Here is a 19,567-nt window from a genome sequence, read left to right as displayed (position 1 = left end):
ATTGTATTCTTCTACATACAAAATTCCTCTGCAAACAAAAAAACGATCTACATTAGAGACTTCACTACGTTCATTGACACCTAATGAACAAACTTCGAGAAGAACGGGCATTTAAAATGCAATTTAGCTGAAAATATGTCTGATTGTCAACAGGTGTTGGGATCCCACCGCCAGGCCTAAGGAGATGAGTCCTGAGAGCAAAGTTCTTTACGGTAAATAAGTCTACTACCCAATAAAAAAAACACTTGCTCTCGCAAGTGCAAAGAAACTTGACTAAACGAATTCATATTCAAGTTTCAGCCGGAAGCCCTAAAAATGTTTAGATAATTCATTTTTGATAGCAATTTTCAAACGAGAACTCCATCACTGGTCGGAATATTCTGCTGAAATTTCACTTCAACCAAGCACCTCCAAGGGCGGATTTCCTTTCATCGAATCCTTTTTGAATTATATTCTTATACGCCATAAATTATAATCATCAAAAACTGATAAGTATATCAGCAATATGATGTTTAATTTGCTAGACCGTTGCTTTCCATTGCAAAAGTTGATCGTGAATCCGTCGGCAGCTCTTTTATCAGTAGTCAAGATCAATTGGTGCTACATTCCTCTCAAACTCAGTTCCTGGTTAAAAATTTTTGAGGTCTTTTAACAGTAATTGATCTTCATAGCTGAATCATAACAAACAAACAAAAAACATTTAATTTTTCCGTCTTTCGTAAACTTGTATATATGCTTGCGATAGTGTGATCATCTGGGGCAGAATTTCTGTCACGTGCAAGTCCTGCAATTCAAACCACTTTTGAGAGGGCCTGTCAATCACGTGCACTTTGTAGTGACCTTTACTGTTTGATACTAGCTTCTGGGAGGATTCTGTCGTTATTTCATCTTCGTGTACTACATTGGATACGAGGTCATAGAGGCAGTTTTCGGGTTTGTATTTCTTTTTGGCCTCTTCAGTCAAGAACACACTCATGTCCAAACCTGAGATAAAACAAAAAAAAATCATGTATGGATAATACTGAATCTTTTCTCAACTTAGCTAAACTTATCCTGTATAACAGTAAGATGTCGTTTAAAAAAGTAGTTAATAAAAAGATGCTTCACTTACCTTTGATTGCAAAATTAACGAGTGTCTTGTTTTTTTCGATGAAGAAGTTGTTCTTGTAGAACCTCTTGATGTAGATCAACAGGAAGTCCGGCAGCGTAGTGATTGTGAACTTTTTCACAGTTGAGTCCTTATATGTCTTGTACTCTTTCTCCTGCACTCCATCGAACTTGTGAAGCAGAGTGGTGAGAGCTATCTGTGGGATCACGTTTTGCTCTTGCTCATCCTAGAAAATGTGAGGAAACGTTAGTTTACTGTGAGGGTTCAAAAGATTTGCTCGACCAAATGAACTAAGTTGAGCCAACGTAACAGATGGCAATACTATACAACTTCGTTCATTTTTTGGAGCGTTTTTTTCTAATGCTTTATAAAGATACTCTCTACCTTAAAAAGATCCCAGACAAGTCTTTCGAAGTTATTAGGCATTGATCAATTTCTTTCACTGTAATTTGAGATTTGCAAATGCTTGTCCCTTACAAAATTGACACAAAATTTAACCATATCAAGAAAGGTTTCAAACTTTAAAAAGTGGCATCGGAGGCACATCCAAAGTCAGATATGTAAACGGTTGCTCCTCGAACTTCTCGAGGTAATCTGGGTTATTATAGAACTTAGTCAACTCTTCTGGATCTGTTACTTCAGCTGGAATCAACCTGCGACTGCTCACTTTCATTTTCCCCCTCAATGTCCTTGAGATGATTGAACTCTTCAACTTTTTAGTACCATTAAGTGCAATATGGAGAGAATTGAGCAGCCACGATAGAACATCAATAGCGTCTCCTTGCTTCGTTATTTGGAACACTTTTTTGCTGCATAGCACAACTGCCTGAAGCATTTCATGAGGCGATACATGAGCTTTGAAGTTTCCAAAATTCCACAACTTACGGTACAACTCTCCTAATCTTTGCAAAAGAATCTTCAGAATGTCTCCAGGTGGCCTTGAAATTGATTTGTAGTTCTGATCTTGGAGGAAAAAATCTCGGATTGGCGGTATGTGAGAGACTATTTGTAGCACCACATTGCAGTAGTCGTTCGCTTTAATATTGTTCAGACCAACTATTCCCGGTCTGTAAGGTGTACCTAAAAAGCAAAAAAAAGTCACCATAAATAGGATCTATGAGCAGCACGAAATCTAATGATTAAAAATTCGATGATATAACATCACAAAGAATGGCCCTGCAATCAACAAAAAATATTTAAAGAAATTTTTATATTGCTGTAAAAATATACTGGAGAAACAAATTCTTAGTCTTGCTGTCTTTCTTTCTTTATATTTTGCTGGGAAATTTTATCTCGCTACGAAATTTAACAAAGCTTGATACCAGTAATAGGTCTGCAAACTCTTTCCACTGCTCCCAGTTTCTCGATCTGCTCTTTGGTGTAAATCGGATTACACACATGTTTTATATCATCAAGTGAAGAATCGATAATCTCATAGTTATCCGGAATACAAAAGAACTTCAGTGTGTGTAAGTTCATGAATACATGGTGATCTAACTCCCCACTGTGCACATAAGCTGGGGTCGAGTTTCCCCTCCCCTGATAATATATGCCACACACTAGACATGCGTATACATTAAGAGGCGATAGGGTCACCGAGCAAAGCTTCTCGAAGTCGAAATCCAGGAAAATTCTGTTAATAGTGTCCAAATAAGGACAATTTCTGCTATCGAATTTTTGTTTTTTAGCAACTATTTCGAACTGTTCATTTTCATCGTCTTCGTCTGGCATATTTTCACTGTTTGCATTTTCTCTTTTCAAATAAGCTCCGTTCATTTTAAACCTGAAAGAAGAGGAAAGTTCTAGGACTAGGAAAAAATCTGCTCTGATCAGCACATCTTTTCTCTACTCATCAGAACAGCAAACATTTTCCCAGTTCGCCTACAAGGTTTACTGAGCATCCGTGGCCGAGTTGGTAAAACGCGCGGCATTTAATACAAAAGCCGTCGGTTCGAATCCCACTTCAGTCACGATTTGAGAGGTTACAGTGTCAACCGCCTCCTCAAGGTGGGAACAGCGGCGGCAAAATGAATGATATCTCCTACCCTCGATGAAAGAAGACCCAAGGTGGAATGGTAGGAGCTGGGCCGGGGGATAATTATTACAAAAATTTTTAAAAAAATTAAGGCTTACTGGTCTTCCTCTAGAAGCCATTCCCTTTAAAGAAAAAAGTGATGGTTCAGCAAATATCGTTCAAAACTTCATTCGGACTACATTTCCTGGATATTCGCGTGAGTTATGCGTTTTATTAACCGATATTTACTCTATTCGTTTTTTCGCTTAAGTATATTGAAAAAATCTCGGCCTAGAGGAGAACTGTCACCCAAACGCAAATCTCGCCTGCCAAAGCTTAGATGTAAATCAAGTCAGTTTTAGAGCTAAAATCTGATAATCTTTCTGATTTGATATTTATATCTCAGCTTAGCACACTATTTTTTTTCAATTAGAATGACAGTGGAACAAAACAAACGAACAATCAAAATGCGCGTATTAGCTTTTTGATTCAAAATGAAAACTGCCATTAGACCGTTTATAAAAGATTTACGCCAGACGTTTACCAACCAATTACACTTGGTCACAAATACAACACAGCTGCGCAAAATCTATAAGCTGAATAAATCTTTTTTCACAAAGCTTGATGAGTTAAAAGTTAGATTTTTTAACGGTGGTGCGCTTTTTTCATGTCCCGTTTTTTTGACTGGCTTGGCGTTTTTTGAGCAAAAAAAAACGTTTCGAATTATTTATTGCAAGATTATTTCGAGGTACATTTTATTCTTAATTAAGGCCATTTTTAACAGTAGTGACAAAATGGAGAAAGTTCAGAGATCAGTTACCTTCGCTGCCCCTTCAAGGGAGAAAACGAGTGTTTCAACAGTGATGGACATAGGTCCAGATAGCAGACAGGGCGAAATTAGAAGAAAAACATCAAGACCACAAACTACAGGTAAATTTCAGCTTTTTAAAAGTTTATTCGCCCTACAAAAGAGAAAGGAAAAAGCTCGCAACCGATCGGTTAGAAACATGATAAAGCTTTTGTATTCATTATTCACATTATCGCAGCCACATTAGAGGGAAATTTGCACCAGATCTAATAGGAAAAAAAATTAGCGTGCTTTTTCAAGTCAACATAAGTGATAATTAAGCAAAGTTTAAAGAGAAAAAGTCTAGTTTTAACTTTTAGTGTAACGGTTCCAATTATTGAAGCGGTTTGAAACCCTGTCAGTCTTAACTCAGATTCCCAAAAGATTTCAAAAAGATCTCTTAGTATACAGAAAAACCAGTCTGAACAATTCCGTACTTTAAAATGAATTGCAACAGCGCGGATTAGACGAAAAATGGAAAATTTGGAATAAATATCTTTTTCTTTAAATATGTTCAAAACTTCTTTGCTTGCAACTTGCAACTATTACTGAGATCGGAACATTTTTTATTTTTCAAGTTTGAGTTCGAACAGAGGGGATACAATCAAGGAAACAAAACGATGACCGACGCACTCAGCCAAGGACAAAAAGTTGAGCATTCGAGCTCATCAGATGAGCCTCGATATAAGTAACCTAAAAATGTATTAGGGAATGAAGTGGGTTAGGACAAAAAGAAGAGATTAAAAATTTCTGAACCATCTTTAAAATACAGATGACATTTTTTTTATAACTATATTTCAGATTAAGTATATTAGCATTAAGGATAATTTAGGGACATCATCGGGAGCAAATATTTGGTTCGAAATCAGATAATTGCACAATTTTGACATCCTGATTTTCATAGAGCAAGAAATATAATAAGTACTGCATTTTGGAACGTCACAATCATTGTACTTATATTCTTCAAGCTCTATTTAAAAAAAATATCGCAAATTTCAAACAAATTGCTGAATATCTCCGATATGATTTTTGGAGCTTAGCAGCAGCATAATGAAAACAAAGAATAAACTATTTGATTGCAATCAGCCACTAACAGAGCTCTAGTTACGCAAACTTAAAATACTTCGGACAACCTGTTTTTGAAGTTATTTTATGCTTCATAATTGGGTGACTGAAGGGCCACTAGATCAAACCGCAGTTCACAACTGATATTGCATAACAATTTAACAATCTAATATTATATTTTTGCGGAAACTATTCCTGTTCTTAAAGAGAATTCCATTTCTTAGCAGTTTTTCTCAAAGAAAATTGATAGTTTCTCCTTTTCAAAAAGTGCATATTCGAACATCTTTCCATACAAAAATGTAATAATTGCAATAATTATCTAATTTCTATAGATCTTTAACAATTTAGCCTCTGAAAAATAAAATTATACAGGCGACATGGCAACAAGTGTGGTTCATATCACAAGTCAATCGAGCAGCCGCGGGTATAAAGTGAGACAAACAAGGCCTGCCAAGTCTACGTGGCTAATACGGAAGGAGCAGAGAAGAAGGAGAGACGAGGTAGATAGAGTCATCCAAAGACAACTCACTCTGCCTGCCATTTCAGGTATCTTGCAAAAAATCTTTCATTTTCTCTTTTTCATCATTGATTTATTCACTACTACATATCAATAGGAATGCTAATATTGCGGTGGCATATAAACCAGCCGAAGTATTAAACAGCCGAAACATCAACCAGCCGAAAATAATTAAGTGTTATTTAATAGTTCTGTAACAATTATGTACACATAGGAGAGCACGACAAATAGCTGCTATTTCTAAAAAGTGCAATAAGAAAAAGTAGAGATAAGGCTCGAAGTAGTAAAAACTCGGCTACGTCTAGATTTCAATCTGCGACCTAGAGATTATGAGTAGCATGCACTAACCATTCAGCCACGAACGCTTAAAAAATCACAAACACTAGCCACCAATAAAGAAGAGAACAGATGCTATGAAATTTCCCATGCTACAGATCGTGATGTAGCAAAAGTGCCACCAAATAAGTGAACACTTTTAACACTTATTTGTGAGTTAGGTTCGAAAAAAAGACGGTTCGTACTAATACACTAGCGCTCGCAAGTGTTAAGAGTAACGAAAGTTATGCAAATTAGTCATATGATTTAACTTTTCAGAGGGCTTCTATACTCGGTTGATTTATACTTCGGCTGATTTATTTACTCTCAATATTGCAGCATTGCAAATCAATTACATAAGCTTTCTAGGTTATGGCTTGCTGAAAATTATCACACAGTGGCGAAGCAGACCTTCGAGTCACTACGCGGATACAAGACAAAAAAAGAATGTCAGCCAGTCGAAGGAAAATATGATGAAAGACACTGAGTCCGAAAAATAATTTAAAAAACGCTGAAAAAAATATATTTTTATGTTTGTCTCGAGATAAGAGGATTTTGAGAAGAAACTCAATTGAAGCGAAAGGGAGTTTTGCATTAAATGCGATACACGAATGTATGCCGCTAGTGTTCAGGCGAAACAAAATTTCTCGGAACTCAATTTATTGGTTCCCCCCTTTTTAACTCTAAACAACTTAACACCCTACAATTTCACTCCCTACTTTTTGTTGCCTTAGCAAATTAACATCGCTACATTTTCAAACAATTTCTATGACTTAACACCGTTTTAATCCAAAATGAAAAGAAAACTTACTTCAAAGGGGATTTCGGTAATCATCAAAGAATTAAACGAGAGAAATTTTTGCCATTTTAAAGCCAGACAAATTCGCGTTACTTAATTCGCGTAAATTTTGAACAGAAATGACCTTGCAAATGACTTCAATGAAACGTTTCTAACCAAAATGAAATGGCCTTGCCAATATTTTCAATGAATCATTCCAAAATGAACCAAAAACAAGCAATAGTTCAATGAACTTCAAAAGCCCGCAAATAATTAGACGTCCTTTGACTAATATGGCCAAATTTTCTGGACATTTTCAGCCGGTATAGAAATTTAAAAAAGGTTTAACCAATGCCAAAAGCCTAAAAAAATCAATATTTTTTAGAATCATTCTCGAACTTAAACTTAGGACCTGATCGCTTTGTCAGCTTTTTTTGAACTGTTGGCACAAAAACGCAAAGCTAAAGGGTTTGCCAGCCCGTAGTCCCAACCTAGCATCCCGAAAATAAGGGCGATTGTCCTGGGATTAAATTGCTAAGGCACAAGTCATCTTCTTGCGTTTAGTTACGTTTCCGGGAGTCTGCAAGGAAACGTCTTTTCAAAAAAAGCTGACAAAAATTTCAGTAGGATGAAAAACTGAATTTTAATAATACGAAAGAAAAAATAAAAATGAAACAAAATTTACAATGGTTCAACACAAACTAGATAACGCTCTGAAAAAGTACAGATCAGTTTTGTCTTCGTAAAAGGACATTATGTTCTGTACTCTTTCATTTAATACTCGATACTTTTACTTTTTACGATAATTACTCAACTATCTAAGCCCAGCGCGCAGAATAAACTCCTGAGCTTATATTTTCTGTAAGTCAAGCCATCAAATGATTCAGTGATTCTACTGAAGAAGCTGTTAAATTGAATAAAGTCAATCTTTCGATTTGATAACGCTTGCATATCGCAAGCTTAAAACTGAAACAAAAATTTTCAAGCGGTAACTGAGGCACAGGAAAAAAAATTGCTTCAAATTTTGCGCTATAAAAATCCTGCTTTACTAGATTTTTAGTTTCCGGAAACTCAGATCTTAAAATTGTAAAACAGTTAAAATATACCTCAACTTGCAAAAGAACCTACTATTTTGTTGAAATGTCAGCTGGAAAAAAAATATATATTTTTAACTAACACAATCACGGCTAATTTTTTCAGGAGACAAACTGAGAAAGATACGTGAACTGAGAGAGAGACCTGTTGAGCTGAACCAGGAGCAGAGAGAGTCTATCAACCAGAAGAGCTTCGAAGAAATCATCAGTCAGTTCAAACAACTTCGCATGGAGCAGGAGAGACAAAAACAGGGACTGTCGGTCAACAGAGACCCCATGCAGGACTTGATGGCGCTCAGAAGCTTCAGGTGAAACATGATAATTTTAAACATGATAAAGGTTGAAACCAGCGTTGTGCAAACAAAGTAAATGTGTGAGAAAAAAAATACACTAATACACATGGCAAAACAAGGATAGCCTGTTACTGTGCAAGCGATAAACGTTTTTTTTTCTTTCAAATTAGTGTCTTGTTTTGTGCGTGGTGTGATTAAAGAATCTGAACGAAAAACTAGAGCTTAGGCATATTCGACAGTCAAAGGTAAATAAGCAAATTGGAGTAATTAAGCGATTTTTGTAGAAAACAAAAAAAAATTAAATGATTCCCAAAATGGAGTAAAAAAACTCCCAAAAACTAATTTTACTGAAGTAAAACTAAAAATAGGCACAAATAAGCTATTGTAAACGGCTTAACTTAAGCATTAAATAAGTCTACTCGCTCGAAATTAGACCAAAAAACGTTTTTTTTTTTTTCAAAAAATTTTAGATGACTACAATTATTGTCAAAAAATAAATAAACAAAAAATGAAAAAACTTTCCCCAATTTTCTTTTACAAAATTTTCATATATATAACAAACGTTCATCGGTCGCTTCATCCGCACGAAATTTAAACAAAAACCTTTTCTCCAGTTTTTCACAATACCGGGAAAATTTTCTTCAAAATTTTCTTCACAATACCGGGAAAACTTTCGTCAAATTATTTAGGGGACTAGCTTTTGCGTTACAAAAATCAAAGCACACCCGAATACGAAGTTCCTCCCCATTTTTTCAAATGGTCCGAACAAGAACAATAAAACAATTGTGTACAAGCTGATCGCCGGCACTTTCGGGATATTCTTTTGACCTGAAAATGTCGGGTTTATCGGATTGGGTTTATCAATAAGATTGGGTTGATCAATTTTTGTATTTTGTAAATACTGTCGCCAGCGTACTGTAGGAGCTTTAGAGGAACGGGATTAAAGTCTGTCGCTTTTATGGTCTACCCTTTTCGAACGTTAAATCTCTAAGGAATTTCCAGAATATCTTAAGGGCGCAGTAGCGTAGCAGTTCTCCTTTCGAAAACAAACAGCTCAAATAATCGGAAATATCATATGTTGCGAATAAATGGTTTATAATATCATTTCGTTAGCGAATGTTGTTGTTCCAGTGAAAAAGTGCACGCGAACATTGAGAAGCTGAAAAAGAACAGTCTGATGGAGGCAGCTGTCAATGCGGAGAAGCAGAAGCGGCTGGAGCAGCAGAAGAGAAGCCAGATGATGATCTACCAAGAAGAAGATATGTCCACGGAAGAGAGGATAGAGAAAAACAGAAGACTGAGGAGACGCAAACTGGTAGCCAGGTTCCAGATGATTTCCCAGAAGGTGGCCAACTTGTACAAGAAACGAATGGTCCAATTGGAGCAGAAAGCAGAGGAGAAGCTATCAACTAAAAATCGATTACTGGGTAAGATTAAACTAATCTATCCTATATGCTGTCCAACAGAAAATAAGTAACGAAATGAAGTTAATCAAAATCAAAGCACCCATACAATGGCGCTTTTTCCGACAAAAATAAGCCTATCTAAAGATTCAATAGTAATTTTCAAACTTTTATCATTCGTAGTTAATGCACAAGATATAAAGCCGAGCTTCGCATCACTTGCGATCCATAAACAGAAGCCACAAAAATCGAACAGAAAACGGATTGTTAAAAACGCGATGTAATCCTTTAGCTTTTTGACCCAGATTAACTATGACCCAGTCTCCATCGCACTTATAAATCTAAAAATCTCTTTTGGAAAATCGAGCAACACAAAACCTCACACAAGTGAAGAGGAGCAACACACCACTAGCTAGCGACACAATACAAGAAAGCCGCCAAGCAAAAAAAAAATCGAAAACGCCGAAAAAATTGAAAATAGTTTCAACAGAGGGGACCAGCAGATGAGCCATGTGAACCAGTTATTTATGGGAAAAAGTCTAGTACTCCGTTGCAAATTGGGAAAATGTCAAGTTTTTTAGGTTGTAATCAGATGAAAAACAATTTTGGATTTGACGGCCTTTGTTCGGTCTCGAATCAGTGATGTTTGTCATCCTAACGGTTGGTACTCTGCGCAAAGCGTTAAATAATTGTGTTACCTATGCACCAAATGGACAAAATTAGTATTTGAATCGATAACAAACCGAGCTATCAAATGATTTACTACAGTAACTTTTGAGCGACTTTTTAAAATATTTTTCTCGACTACGTTAAAAATGTGAAAAGATGCTGACAGACACAATTGCCAGAGTTTAATGAATACTAGCGAACCAGTGCAGAACTTTCTGCATTGTAAAGGATAAGCGCAAGTCATTAAATTATAAGGAAGAAAAACATTTGAATTTAATTTTATCAATGAAAAAGAGTTTGTGATGTCGAATTATAACTGCTTTACGATAAAAAAGCGAGCAAAAAACTCCTGGTGAAAACGCAGGCACATCGCAAAACACTGATGACATTATGTTAAAGTTGATAAACAAAATTTTAAAAATCGTTCAAAACAATACTCTTACTTCTTTTCAATAGTTTTATTTTATCTCTCTAATATTAAAAAATTAACTTTGCGAGCAAGAAAGGCTTAAATTACAAGTTAAGCAAGTAACTTAGTCACTAGGCGTACCCTTCAAAACAGAGCAAGGTATTTGAAGAAAGCACCGGCCGTCGGTTGATAGGGCAGATTCAACGAAACAGACAAAAAAGACAAACAATCAGGATTTGAAAAAAAAATATTGATAGTTTCCAATTGCTTTCTCTTAGAAAAAAATATTAATAATTTCTCTCTAAAACAATTAGAGTAAAAGTTGCTAAGCTTAAAAACAAAATTTAATCTAAAAATACAAAATAAATAAACACTCAAGAAATTGGAGGAGCACAAGAAGATGATCAATCAAACCTATATTTAAAAAACATCACCAAGCATCGACAAAAAAGTGCTTAACACAGCCTGGATTTCAATTGTAAAAAATAATACATAAAAAAAGAAATGAAAAATGCAAAGCATGATTTAAATCTAACATGCATGCTTAAATAGAAGTAATGCTATTAAGCACAAAACCGATGCTAGATAAAAATCGGCTGTGAAGCATTAGAGCTTAAACCTATTTGCACTACATAGCTATATTATTGTAGACTTAGTTAAAACACGTAGAGATAGCGTATAGCTCTTAAACATACACAATTCATTTTTCATATCGTGATATGTCCTTTTTAACAAAAGAAAATAAAATGAATGATTTTTTTGTTAAGTTTGAAACAAAACTTAGAAGATGCAAACCTGATCAGCGATAACAACATAGACCTTGCGTACAAAAAGTTCAATCACAGCTTAATGAAATCCTTAAACCTTTTTGCACCATTACGCAATATGATACACAAAAGCAAAACTAATGCTCCTTGGTTCGCTAAAGGCTTGAAGAATTCGTTTATAAAAAGAAATCGCTAATACAAATTGTGAAGTCAGACAAATTGAATTCTTTTGTCTGACCAATTGTGAAGCTAATACAAATTGTGAAGTCAGACAAATTGAATTCTTTTGTCTGACCAACGTTAAAAAGCCGAAAAACTTATAAGAATCGCGAAAAAAGATTATTACTATCAAAAATCTAATAAATGTATTGGAGACTCGAGACAAGTATTTGAAGTTTTAAATGCAATAAATGGCAAGACCGCAAAATCATCAAAAATTTCAGCTCTTTTAATCAATAACAATAAACTATCTGACCGCTTTCTAATATCTAACGCTTTCAATCATTTTTCGCTTCGGTAGGAACCAAGTTAGCAAGCAAAATTAACCACGTGGAGCCAGTGATTAAAATAGAAATCGTAAGCCAATCTATGTATATCTTTTTAATAGTACAATTTGTGAGACAATTGATGTGATAGAGAGTCTGAAGCCCAAGCATACTTGTCGCATCGATGAAATTAGTAACCTTTTTTAAGTTAAAAGCAGGTATGTGTTAGCACCTTATTTAACATACTTAACTAGGGGCCCAGCTGAAAGCTGGAGAGACCTGTTTGATTATTTTAATATTGATAATTTTAAAATTGTTTTAAAATTTCAGGTTTCTCAAGTCGATAGCGCCCTTCGTACGCAAAAAAAAAGTGAAAGAGAAGCTTATGCATTCATTGGTAACGCTTTGGTAAAAAGTTTTCATGAGGGAACTTTTCAAGACCATAGGTGTTTCCTATATCTTTGTATATTGAATCTTTGTTCCAATGCCAAAAAACTTTTAAAAAAACTTTTCCTAAGTGTACAGCTCTTCCCCGAGACAAATTAAGGACCAGCCGCTTGGTCAGGGGAGTTTCCTACAACCTGGTCTATCGATTAAACCCTTAATCCCAAATCTGGATGGGTAGTTTTTGAAGAAATCGAAAAAGTTTGAAAAAATGGCCTAAAAACCGAAAAATTGACTATTCCTAAGTGTATGGCTCTTCCCCTAGACAAATTAGGGACAAGCCGTTTGTGTAGGGAGGATTCCTACAACCTGGTCTATCGATTAAACCCTTAATCCCAAATCTGGACGGGTAGTTTTTGAGGAAATCGGAAAGATTTGAAAAAAGGCCAAAAAAGTCAAAAAAAAGTGACTTTTCCTAAGTCTATAGCTCTTCCCCTAGGCAAGTTAAGGACCAGCCGTTTGTGTAGGGAGGATTCCTACAACCTGGTCTATCGATTAAACCCTTAATCCCAAATCTGGACGGGTAGTTTTTGAGGAAATCGGAAAGATTTGAAAAAAGGCCAAAAAAGTGACTTTTCCTAAGTCTATAGCTCTTCCCCTAAGCAAATTAGGGACCAGCCGCGTGTGCATGGGAGTTTCCTACAACCTGGTCTATCGATTAAACCCTTAGTCCCAAATCTGGACGGGTAGTTTTTGAGGAAATCGAAAATTTCCGAAAAAACGGGGAAAAAGTGAAAAAAGTACCGAGTTGTGAAGCTTTTCTAAGACCGTAGGGGGTGGGGTAGGGTAAAAATTGCCCTAAATTTTATGCAGGCAGGTAGGTGAATCAAACAATCAAACAGGAACTAATTTCTCATTTTGCTCCGGCATGTTTCCTCAAAGCCTCAAGTATTCTCGGGTTTAACCTCTTCATAAAGCTGATAGCAGAATAATTACGAGCAATTACCGTCCAATATCACTTCTAAGTAGCTGCAGCGAAGTCATTGAAAAAATCATGCACTCTCGATTTTACAATTATCTTGAAAAGTTTGAATTACTGTATCATCGTCAGTTTGGGTTCAGGGAGAAGTTTGCCACAGTTGATGCATTAGCTGAATTGACTGAAAGATTAAGACTAGGTGTTGATAAAAACATTAAATATAGCTTCTTCATTGATTCAAAAAAAGGCATTTGATACGCTGGACCATAAAATTCTTTTGAGGAAATTAGAATGCTATGGAGCTTGTGGAAATTGCTATAATGGTTCGAGAAAGCTATCTATCTAATAGGTATCAATGTGTGCATGAAAACAACTGTTCATCTGATTGGTTGCAAGTAAACACGGGAATACCTCCAGGCTCTGTTTTAGGCGCTTTCTTGTTTCTTGATTATATAAACGACATAAAGCAGCAGTTTGCAATTCAAATGTGTTTCTATTTGTAGATGATACAAACATATCATGTCAAACATCTATCTATGAAGAATACCAGTTAGATTTGACCGACATTTTTTCCTGGCTTTGTTCAAATAAATTAACCTTAAACTCAGATAAAACTACTTAATTAAAACTACTAATTAATTTTACTATGGATAGAAGTGCTTCCAATCTTTCTATTGATATACTTGATTTCACTTTTCAGCCAAAAACTTTTTGCAAATACCTAGGTGTCATTGTAGATGATAAGCTTAAATTTTTTTCACCATATACAGTTTGTTCAATCAAAACTAGGTCGTCACTGTGGTGTAATATCGAAAATGAGACATTATGTACCAAGAACCATCCTACTGAAATACTATATGTCGAATATCAAGCCAATAATACAATATGGCTTGCTCGTCCACGGCGGCACAAGTTTTTCTTATTTAAGCCCAATTTTGAATATACAACGAAAAATTGTTCGCATGATCTGCTTCAGAAGGAAATTTGATACCATTACTAAATTCTTTTCTGATAACAAAATACTAACAGTTCACAAGCTATATGTGTACGATTTAATGAAGTTTTGTTTACGATCACTAAATCAAATACATCCAACTTGTTTTCTCAATTCTTTAATTACTTTTTAAAATTTTGCCTATCATACGCGAATTTCAGGTCGATCATTTGTTCCACCATTCTGTAAGAATAAGGTAAAATCATGTTCTTTGACTAATAGGGGTTCAAAGTTATTGAATATTATGAGTAGAAATAAGCTGTTACCCGAAAACATTGAATTGATGTCAAAAAAAGAAGACAGTTTCGTCCATAAATTTAAAGATATTTTCATTTGTGGCAATTACGAGTTGGTGCAAAACATATTTCTTTGAACTTTTATTTTTCAAAAGTGGTACCCGCTGGTTAAATGCTATCAAACAACTAATCTAGGGTTGCAATTCTATGCTGAAAATATGACCCTCCAAATCCTTGTAGTTTTCGAGATATCGCATTTTTTTTTGAAAATTTAAAAAAAATGAAAAAAATGACAGGCCTAGATGTAATAATTTTTTTTTACAACTTAATTTTACGTGAATTCAAACCGACTTAAAAAACAAAATGGACCAAGTCCGAGGAATGTTTCAAGAGTAGCACCAAATTTATATTTAAAAAAAAAACATTTTAAACGCTATTTAAAAAACAGTCATGATTCAATCTTGGTTATCGCCGAAAGTCGGCACCAACTGGGTCGTCAACATCAACAGCAATGATCCACGCTGTACAGCAAGGCCAAGTCTCTGCCGCAAGAAAATTGTCGCTCTGTCATCGCCAGTAGCTTGCGTCACTCGTTTACCAAGGCTTGTTATAAAGCGCAGTGTATCAGTACCCAGACCTCCAAGAGTTTCAATCGCAATCGATTGGAAGATGTGTGTTGCTGATATCTCTTCGTATTTAGCGCGTTTTCGTGATTCCGCTGCATCTGCCACAGTGGGTCCTTCTCGACTCGCGAGCTGGGTGTACGAGGATGCCGGTCTATGTACGCAGGTGAAGTCCCAAGCCAATGCTCTTCCGTGCGTCCATGGAACTAGTGTGAGTCCATCTGGTCTCTTACGGTCAGACAAAAATAGTCCCTGGGGCTCGATGGTCGACGGGATGTTGGCTTGAATAAATGCCCTATGAATAATATGATTGCCTATCGAATGTCTTGCATGAACAGATCTGCTCTTCTTGCAAACTAATGCATGCTTACCATAGGCATCGACTATATCGCCACAAGAACACTCGTGTGGGGTACAGAGCGGTGCGCCAAGACGGTAACCTATGGCAATTCGAAATTCATCATCAGTGAGCTGGAGTGCTAGTGTTCTCGAGGGAAGGGCGTTGAGCCAGTCAGCAGCTCCGGGTCACACCAAGCCGTTCAAGCGGGCCACGTGTCCTGGTCCTTTAATCGACTCAGCTTGTTGAAGCATCATTGGGTTAAACCAATCGTTCTGTTTGAATTTGCGCTCTGGTAGAGATTCATCACTGTTTATGGTACTTCGCCAGTGTTGTACAACAGATCCAATTAGAGATTCAGTTGTTGCTTCATTGGCATAGAGTTATTACAGATATCTAGAGTGCTAAATATGGATGACGCATACGCAGCAAAAGCCAGTTTCGGGACCTGCAAAATACCCATTCCACCCAGTTTGTATGGCAACGTCAAAAGCTCCCATTGTGGATCGTCAATCTCGACGTTGAAGATCAACTGCAGTGTGTTCCGGATACTCTCGTCGAAACGGTGAAGAGCGTCTGTTTTCAGGAATGATGTTGACGTTCGCATTATGCACATTAGTTCTGGAATGTAGAAAAAATTCTTAAGCAGGAAGAAAGCAACATGTGACGGAAGCGATTGCAGTCGAATGCACATGCGACTGAATTCGTTGAGTTTATCTTGAACAACAGTTTCTTGTGCCTTTTCGCCAATCGGGGCACCTAGGAGAACCAAGTCCGTAGGTCCAGTGATTGTCATGTGGGGGAAAACTGCTAAGAAGGACTGAATGATTGAATTCTTTTCTCTGGCATCATCGCAAAATACAATCAACTCAGACTTGTTTTTCAGATTCAGATTCAGTCCGATCTTGACACCTTCTGCTATCACGGTCTCAAGGTCTTTGAGGACATTCTGCCACACGATATCACCGGCACTTATGTCATCGACGTAGCCAGATTTGAACATTGATGTAAGGGCTTTCAGAATATCGTTGATTGCCAGGCAAAATGAAAATACAGCTAATGGTTCTCCTTGTTGTGCGCCTTCATAAGAAAATCAAAAGATTGTGCTCCTTGTTGTCGATAAGAAAATCAAAAAATGAAAGACAAGACGTCTCGCCATAACAAAGATAGAAAAATTTACTCAGTTCCGGCATATGTTTATGTTAAAATTCTAGGTTAAAACCAGGCTTCAAAAACTATGCAGTAATATGAAAATAAGCTACACTCAATTATAGCATATGATTGCGAATGATCGAATGTTCTATTTGCTTCTGAGCCTCAAATTGAATCCTGAAGGTAAAGCTCGAATAGCAAAAATGTAGACTGGTTTTTCGTATCTCTGAGAGATTTTTATGATAAGTATTTAGAAATACGGTTAAAATAACGTGACATCTAACGTTACTTCTTTGAAGAAGTTGAAATCGTCGTGAAAATCTCTCATAAAAAAATCACGTCTTTCACATTTGTTTTTTAGCCAATCAATTTAGATTTAAAATGATTAAAAGAAAGATATTCAACATCGTTAGAAAATATGATGATAATCAAAACGAAAACAACAAAAGACATTGAGTTCGAAAACGAAACATGAATAGTTTCATGAACAAAAAAGAAATTGCCATGTTACACTATTCGTGTTCAGTTATAACTATTCCTTAATGAGGGCTTATTTTTAGGGGAAAAATAAATTTTTCCCCACAATCCTATATTTATTCGAATGTAAATTTATCTTTATTACTTAGTTGCAATCATAATTTGTTCAACGGGTAGACGTCAAGTAGGCACATACTGCGCCTGTCTATCCCCTCCATTTTGTTGATTTAATAATTTTAAAAAATTGATGCTTGTACTATCAACTACATGGAGAGATAAATTCTTCTTCTTCTTCAATTGGTTTAAACATGGCTGAAAATGACTCGCTTAATTAAATTAAATATAGTTCTTAAAACAAAATTTATCAAGCGGTAAAATGAACAGAATTGGGGGGTACACGACAAAAAATCTCAAAAATCTCAAATGAACTCAAAAATGTTTTGATCCTTTAAACGACGAATGGTTAAGAGTCCCATTATCCCAATTTTTATAAAATCACATCAAGTTTTCGTTTCAACTTTGTTTCCAACTGTTACAATGGATGCATTTGCAGACAATTTTCCGCGTACATCTGTTTATATAATTGAACTTGCTGACTAAGTATCCGTATCCCAGTACAGTTGGCTATTCGATTTCATGTCAAAGTCGTTTCTATACTTATTTTCATCGCTTTGACAGGTCTGTTCTTGTTGACTACGAGTTGGTAGTTGAACGGCGTTTTAAAATTCAGAGATTTACTTTTGTTAGCCTGATCAATTTGAATATTCCGATTTCATACCGTTTGATAGCCTGGAAGGGGTTAAAATAAGGCTTCAAAAACTAGGCAGTAATATGAAAATAAGCTACACTCAATTATAGCATATGATTGCGAATGATCGAATGTTCTATTTTATTCTGAGCCTCAAATTGAATCCTGAAGGTAAAGCTCGAATAGCAAAAATGTAGACTGGTTTTTCGTATCTCAGAGATTTTTATGAAATAAGTATTTAGAAACACGGTTACAGGAACGTGGCGTCTAACGATACTTCTTTGAAGAAGTTGAAATCGTCGGGAAAATCTCTCATTAAAAAATCACGTCTTTTACATTTATTTTTTAGCCAATTAATTTAGATTTAAAATGATTAAAAGAAAGGTATTCAAAATCGTTAGAAAATATGATGATAATCAAAACTAAAACAACAAAAGACATTGAGTTCGAAAACGAAATATGAATCGTTTCAATGAAACAAAAAAGAAATTACCATGTTACACTATTCGTGGTTCAGTTAATAAACGAATCAAACATGTCCAAAAAATCTAAACGCTGCACCAAGAAAAACTAACCGTAGCGGCGTTATGGCATACAGGTATTTGTAACAGTTCAACATCATAACGTTACACTTATAACAACGATAAACGATCAAACAATATATAAATAAACTATAACAACTGACATGCTCAATTCGCCGCTCACCTATCTTGAAACAACTAGTTATATATACCGAAATATATAATATAATCTTGTGCTAAGTGCAACAATTAGCACAAGATTGTAAGCACTTATCAATAAAGAGCTAAAGAACTTTTTTTCAGGAAAAGCGGCAAATACAAAACATTTCAACAGTCTATTCGAGGCTGTGGTGTACATGGGTTACGTCAAGGAAACCGAGGAAACTCTTCAACTTAAGAGGACATGGGACGATGTGCGCAAATGTCGATACCTTCGAGGACATGAACCAGAAGACATGCGAGTACCAGATGATCAAAAACTATCCGACTTTGTATTTGGAAGGTAAACTAAAAATTAAAAAAAAAAACATTGTAAAATAGAAATTTTGCTTGGTACTGATTTAAAATTCTCTTAAATTTGACCTTCTATAATAATTGCACATGCGCGCGGCTATGTTTTTAAAACAACGGATATCTATTGCTAATCAAACTGCCAATTCCGCCTGTATTCTGGGCACAATGCGAGAAGTTGAATCCCTAGAAGAACTTTTCTATACTATATAACTCCTTCATTTACATGACCTTATATGACCGCGTATTTAATAATTGAATAAAATCTAGCCATACAAACTTATTATGGTTTCTAGAACTCCCTTTTAGTTCTAGTTAGATAGTTTACTCTGTTGCATGTCAGTTTGAAAGTCAGTTTCTTATACTTCAATTACTCCTGCATCTTATCATATGGCTGATGCGCTAGGCACCGCTATTAGGTATATTCTCTTCTTTTCATAACTTTTTTGTTAAATTCTAATCGTTTTTAGCAATAACTATGCTGGAGAAAAAAGTTACGCAACTATCTAGCTACAAAAATGAAATAACAAATCAAAACTTTTGTTTTTTAGAGTGGGACTGTAAGTCAGCTTTGATTGAGACAAATATTCATCTCGTTTGAAAATCGTTTTCTGGTTCAAAAGTTGAAAGAAACCAAAAATACTTTCCTTTCTAAGAACTACTTATATTACTTTTGATTGATGCTGTGAGCTTCAATTTTTTTGTGATACTTTGCACAAAAACTCACCTTAGACTAACAGATTACCAAACGTAAAATCCAAAACAATATGTAATCACTAGTAAAATCTGGTTAGGAAACTCCTCATTTCTCTAATCTGAAACAAGTTTTCAATGGCTTGAGA

At 35.6% G+C, this 19,567-nt stretch overlaps 2 protein-coding genes across 2 annotated transcripts; one reads left to right on the top strand and one right to left on the bottom strand.

Annotated features, from left to right (window-relative positions):
* Nucleotides 1–635: 635 nt before the first annotated feature.
* LOC134841449 (ubiquitin carboxyl-terminal hydrolase 39-like) lies at nucleotides 636–2,887 on the bottom strand. Its single transcript, XM_063857445.1, has 4 exons — nucleotides 2,431–2,887; nucleotides 1,629–2,188; nucleotides 1,112–1,334; nucleotides 636–984 (listed from the first exon to the last, which is right to left on the bottom strand). Exons 1-4 carry the CDS (start codon nucleotides 2,882–2,884, stop codon nucleotides 701–703), a joined length of 1,521 nt encoding a protein of 506 aa, XP_063713515.1. The 5' UTR covers nucleotides 2,885–2,887; the 3' UTR covers nucleotides 636–700.
* Nucleotides 2,888–3,640: 753 nt separating this feature from the next.
* On the top strand, nucleotides 3,641–19,012 carry LOC134842049 (reticulocyte-binding protein homolog 2a-like). The gene is made up of 5 exons (XM_063858202.1): nucleotides 3,641–4,052; nucleotides 5,407–5,580; nucleotides 7,845–8,046; nucleotides 9,163–9,458; nucleotides 18,519–19,012. Exons 1-5 carry the CDS (start codon nucleotides 3,917–3,919, stop codon nucleotides 18,719–18,721), a joined length of 1,011 nt encoding a protein of 336 aa, XP_063714272.1. The 5' UTR covers nucleotides 3,641–3,916; the 3' UTR covers nucleotides 18,722–19,012.
* Nucleotides 19,013–19,567: the final 555 nt, after the last annotated feature.

The sequence above is a fragment of the Symsagittifera roscoffensis genome, chromosome 3 (assembly GCF_963678635.1).
Source record: "Symsagittifera roscoffensis chromosome 3, txSymRosc1.1, whole genome shotgun sequence".
Lineage (NCBI taxonomy): Eukaryota > Metazoa > Xenacoelomorpha > Acoela > Convolutidae > Symsagittifera > Symsagittifera roscoffensis.
This window is presented reverse-complemented; position numbering and strand designations above follow the sequence as displayed.

What these genes read in the sequence shown, in the direction of transcription:
- LOC134841449 (XM_063857445.1), bottom strand. Translation starts at nt 2,884, where the DNA reads ATGAACGGAGCTTATTTGAAAAGAGAAAATGCAAACAGTGAAAATATG. An exon ending in CTCCGATGCCACTTTTTAAA is followed by an intron (nt 1,335 to 1,628) that starts GTTTGAAACCTT and finishes CACATTTTCTAG; the next exon opens with GATGAGCAAGAGCAAAACGT. An exon ending in CGTTAATTTTGCAATCAAAG is followed by an intron (nt 985 to 1,111) that starts GTAAGTGAAGCA and finishes GTTTTATCTCAG; the next exon opens with GTTTGGACATGAGTGTGTTC.
- LOC134842049 (XM_063858202.1), top strand. Translation starts at nt 3,917, where the DNA reads ATGGAGAAAGTTCAGAGATCAGTTACCTTCGCTGCCCCTTCAAGGGAG. An exon ending in ATCAAGACCACAAACTACAG is followed by an intron (nt 4,053 to 5,406) that starts GTAAATTTCAGC and finishes AAAATTATACAG; the next exon opens with GCGACATGGCAACAAGTGTG. An exon ending in ATGGCGCTCAGAAGCTTCAG is followed by an intron (nt 8,047 to 9,162) that starts GTGAAACATGAT and finishes TTGTTGTTCCAG; the next exon opens with TGAAAAAGTGCACGCGAACA.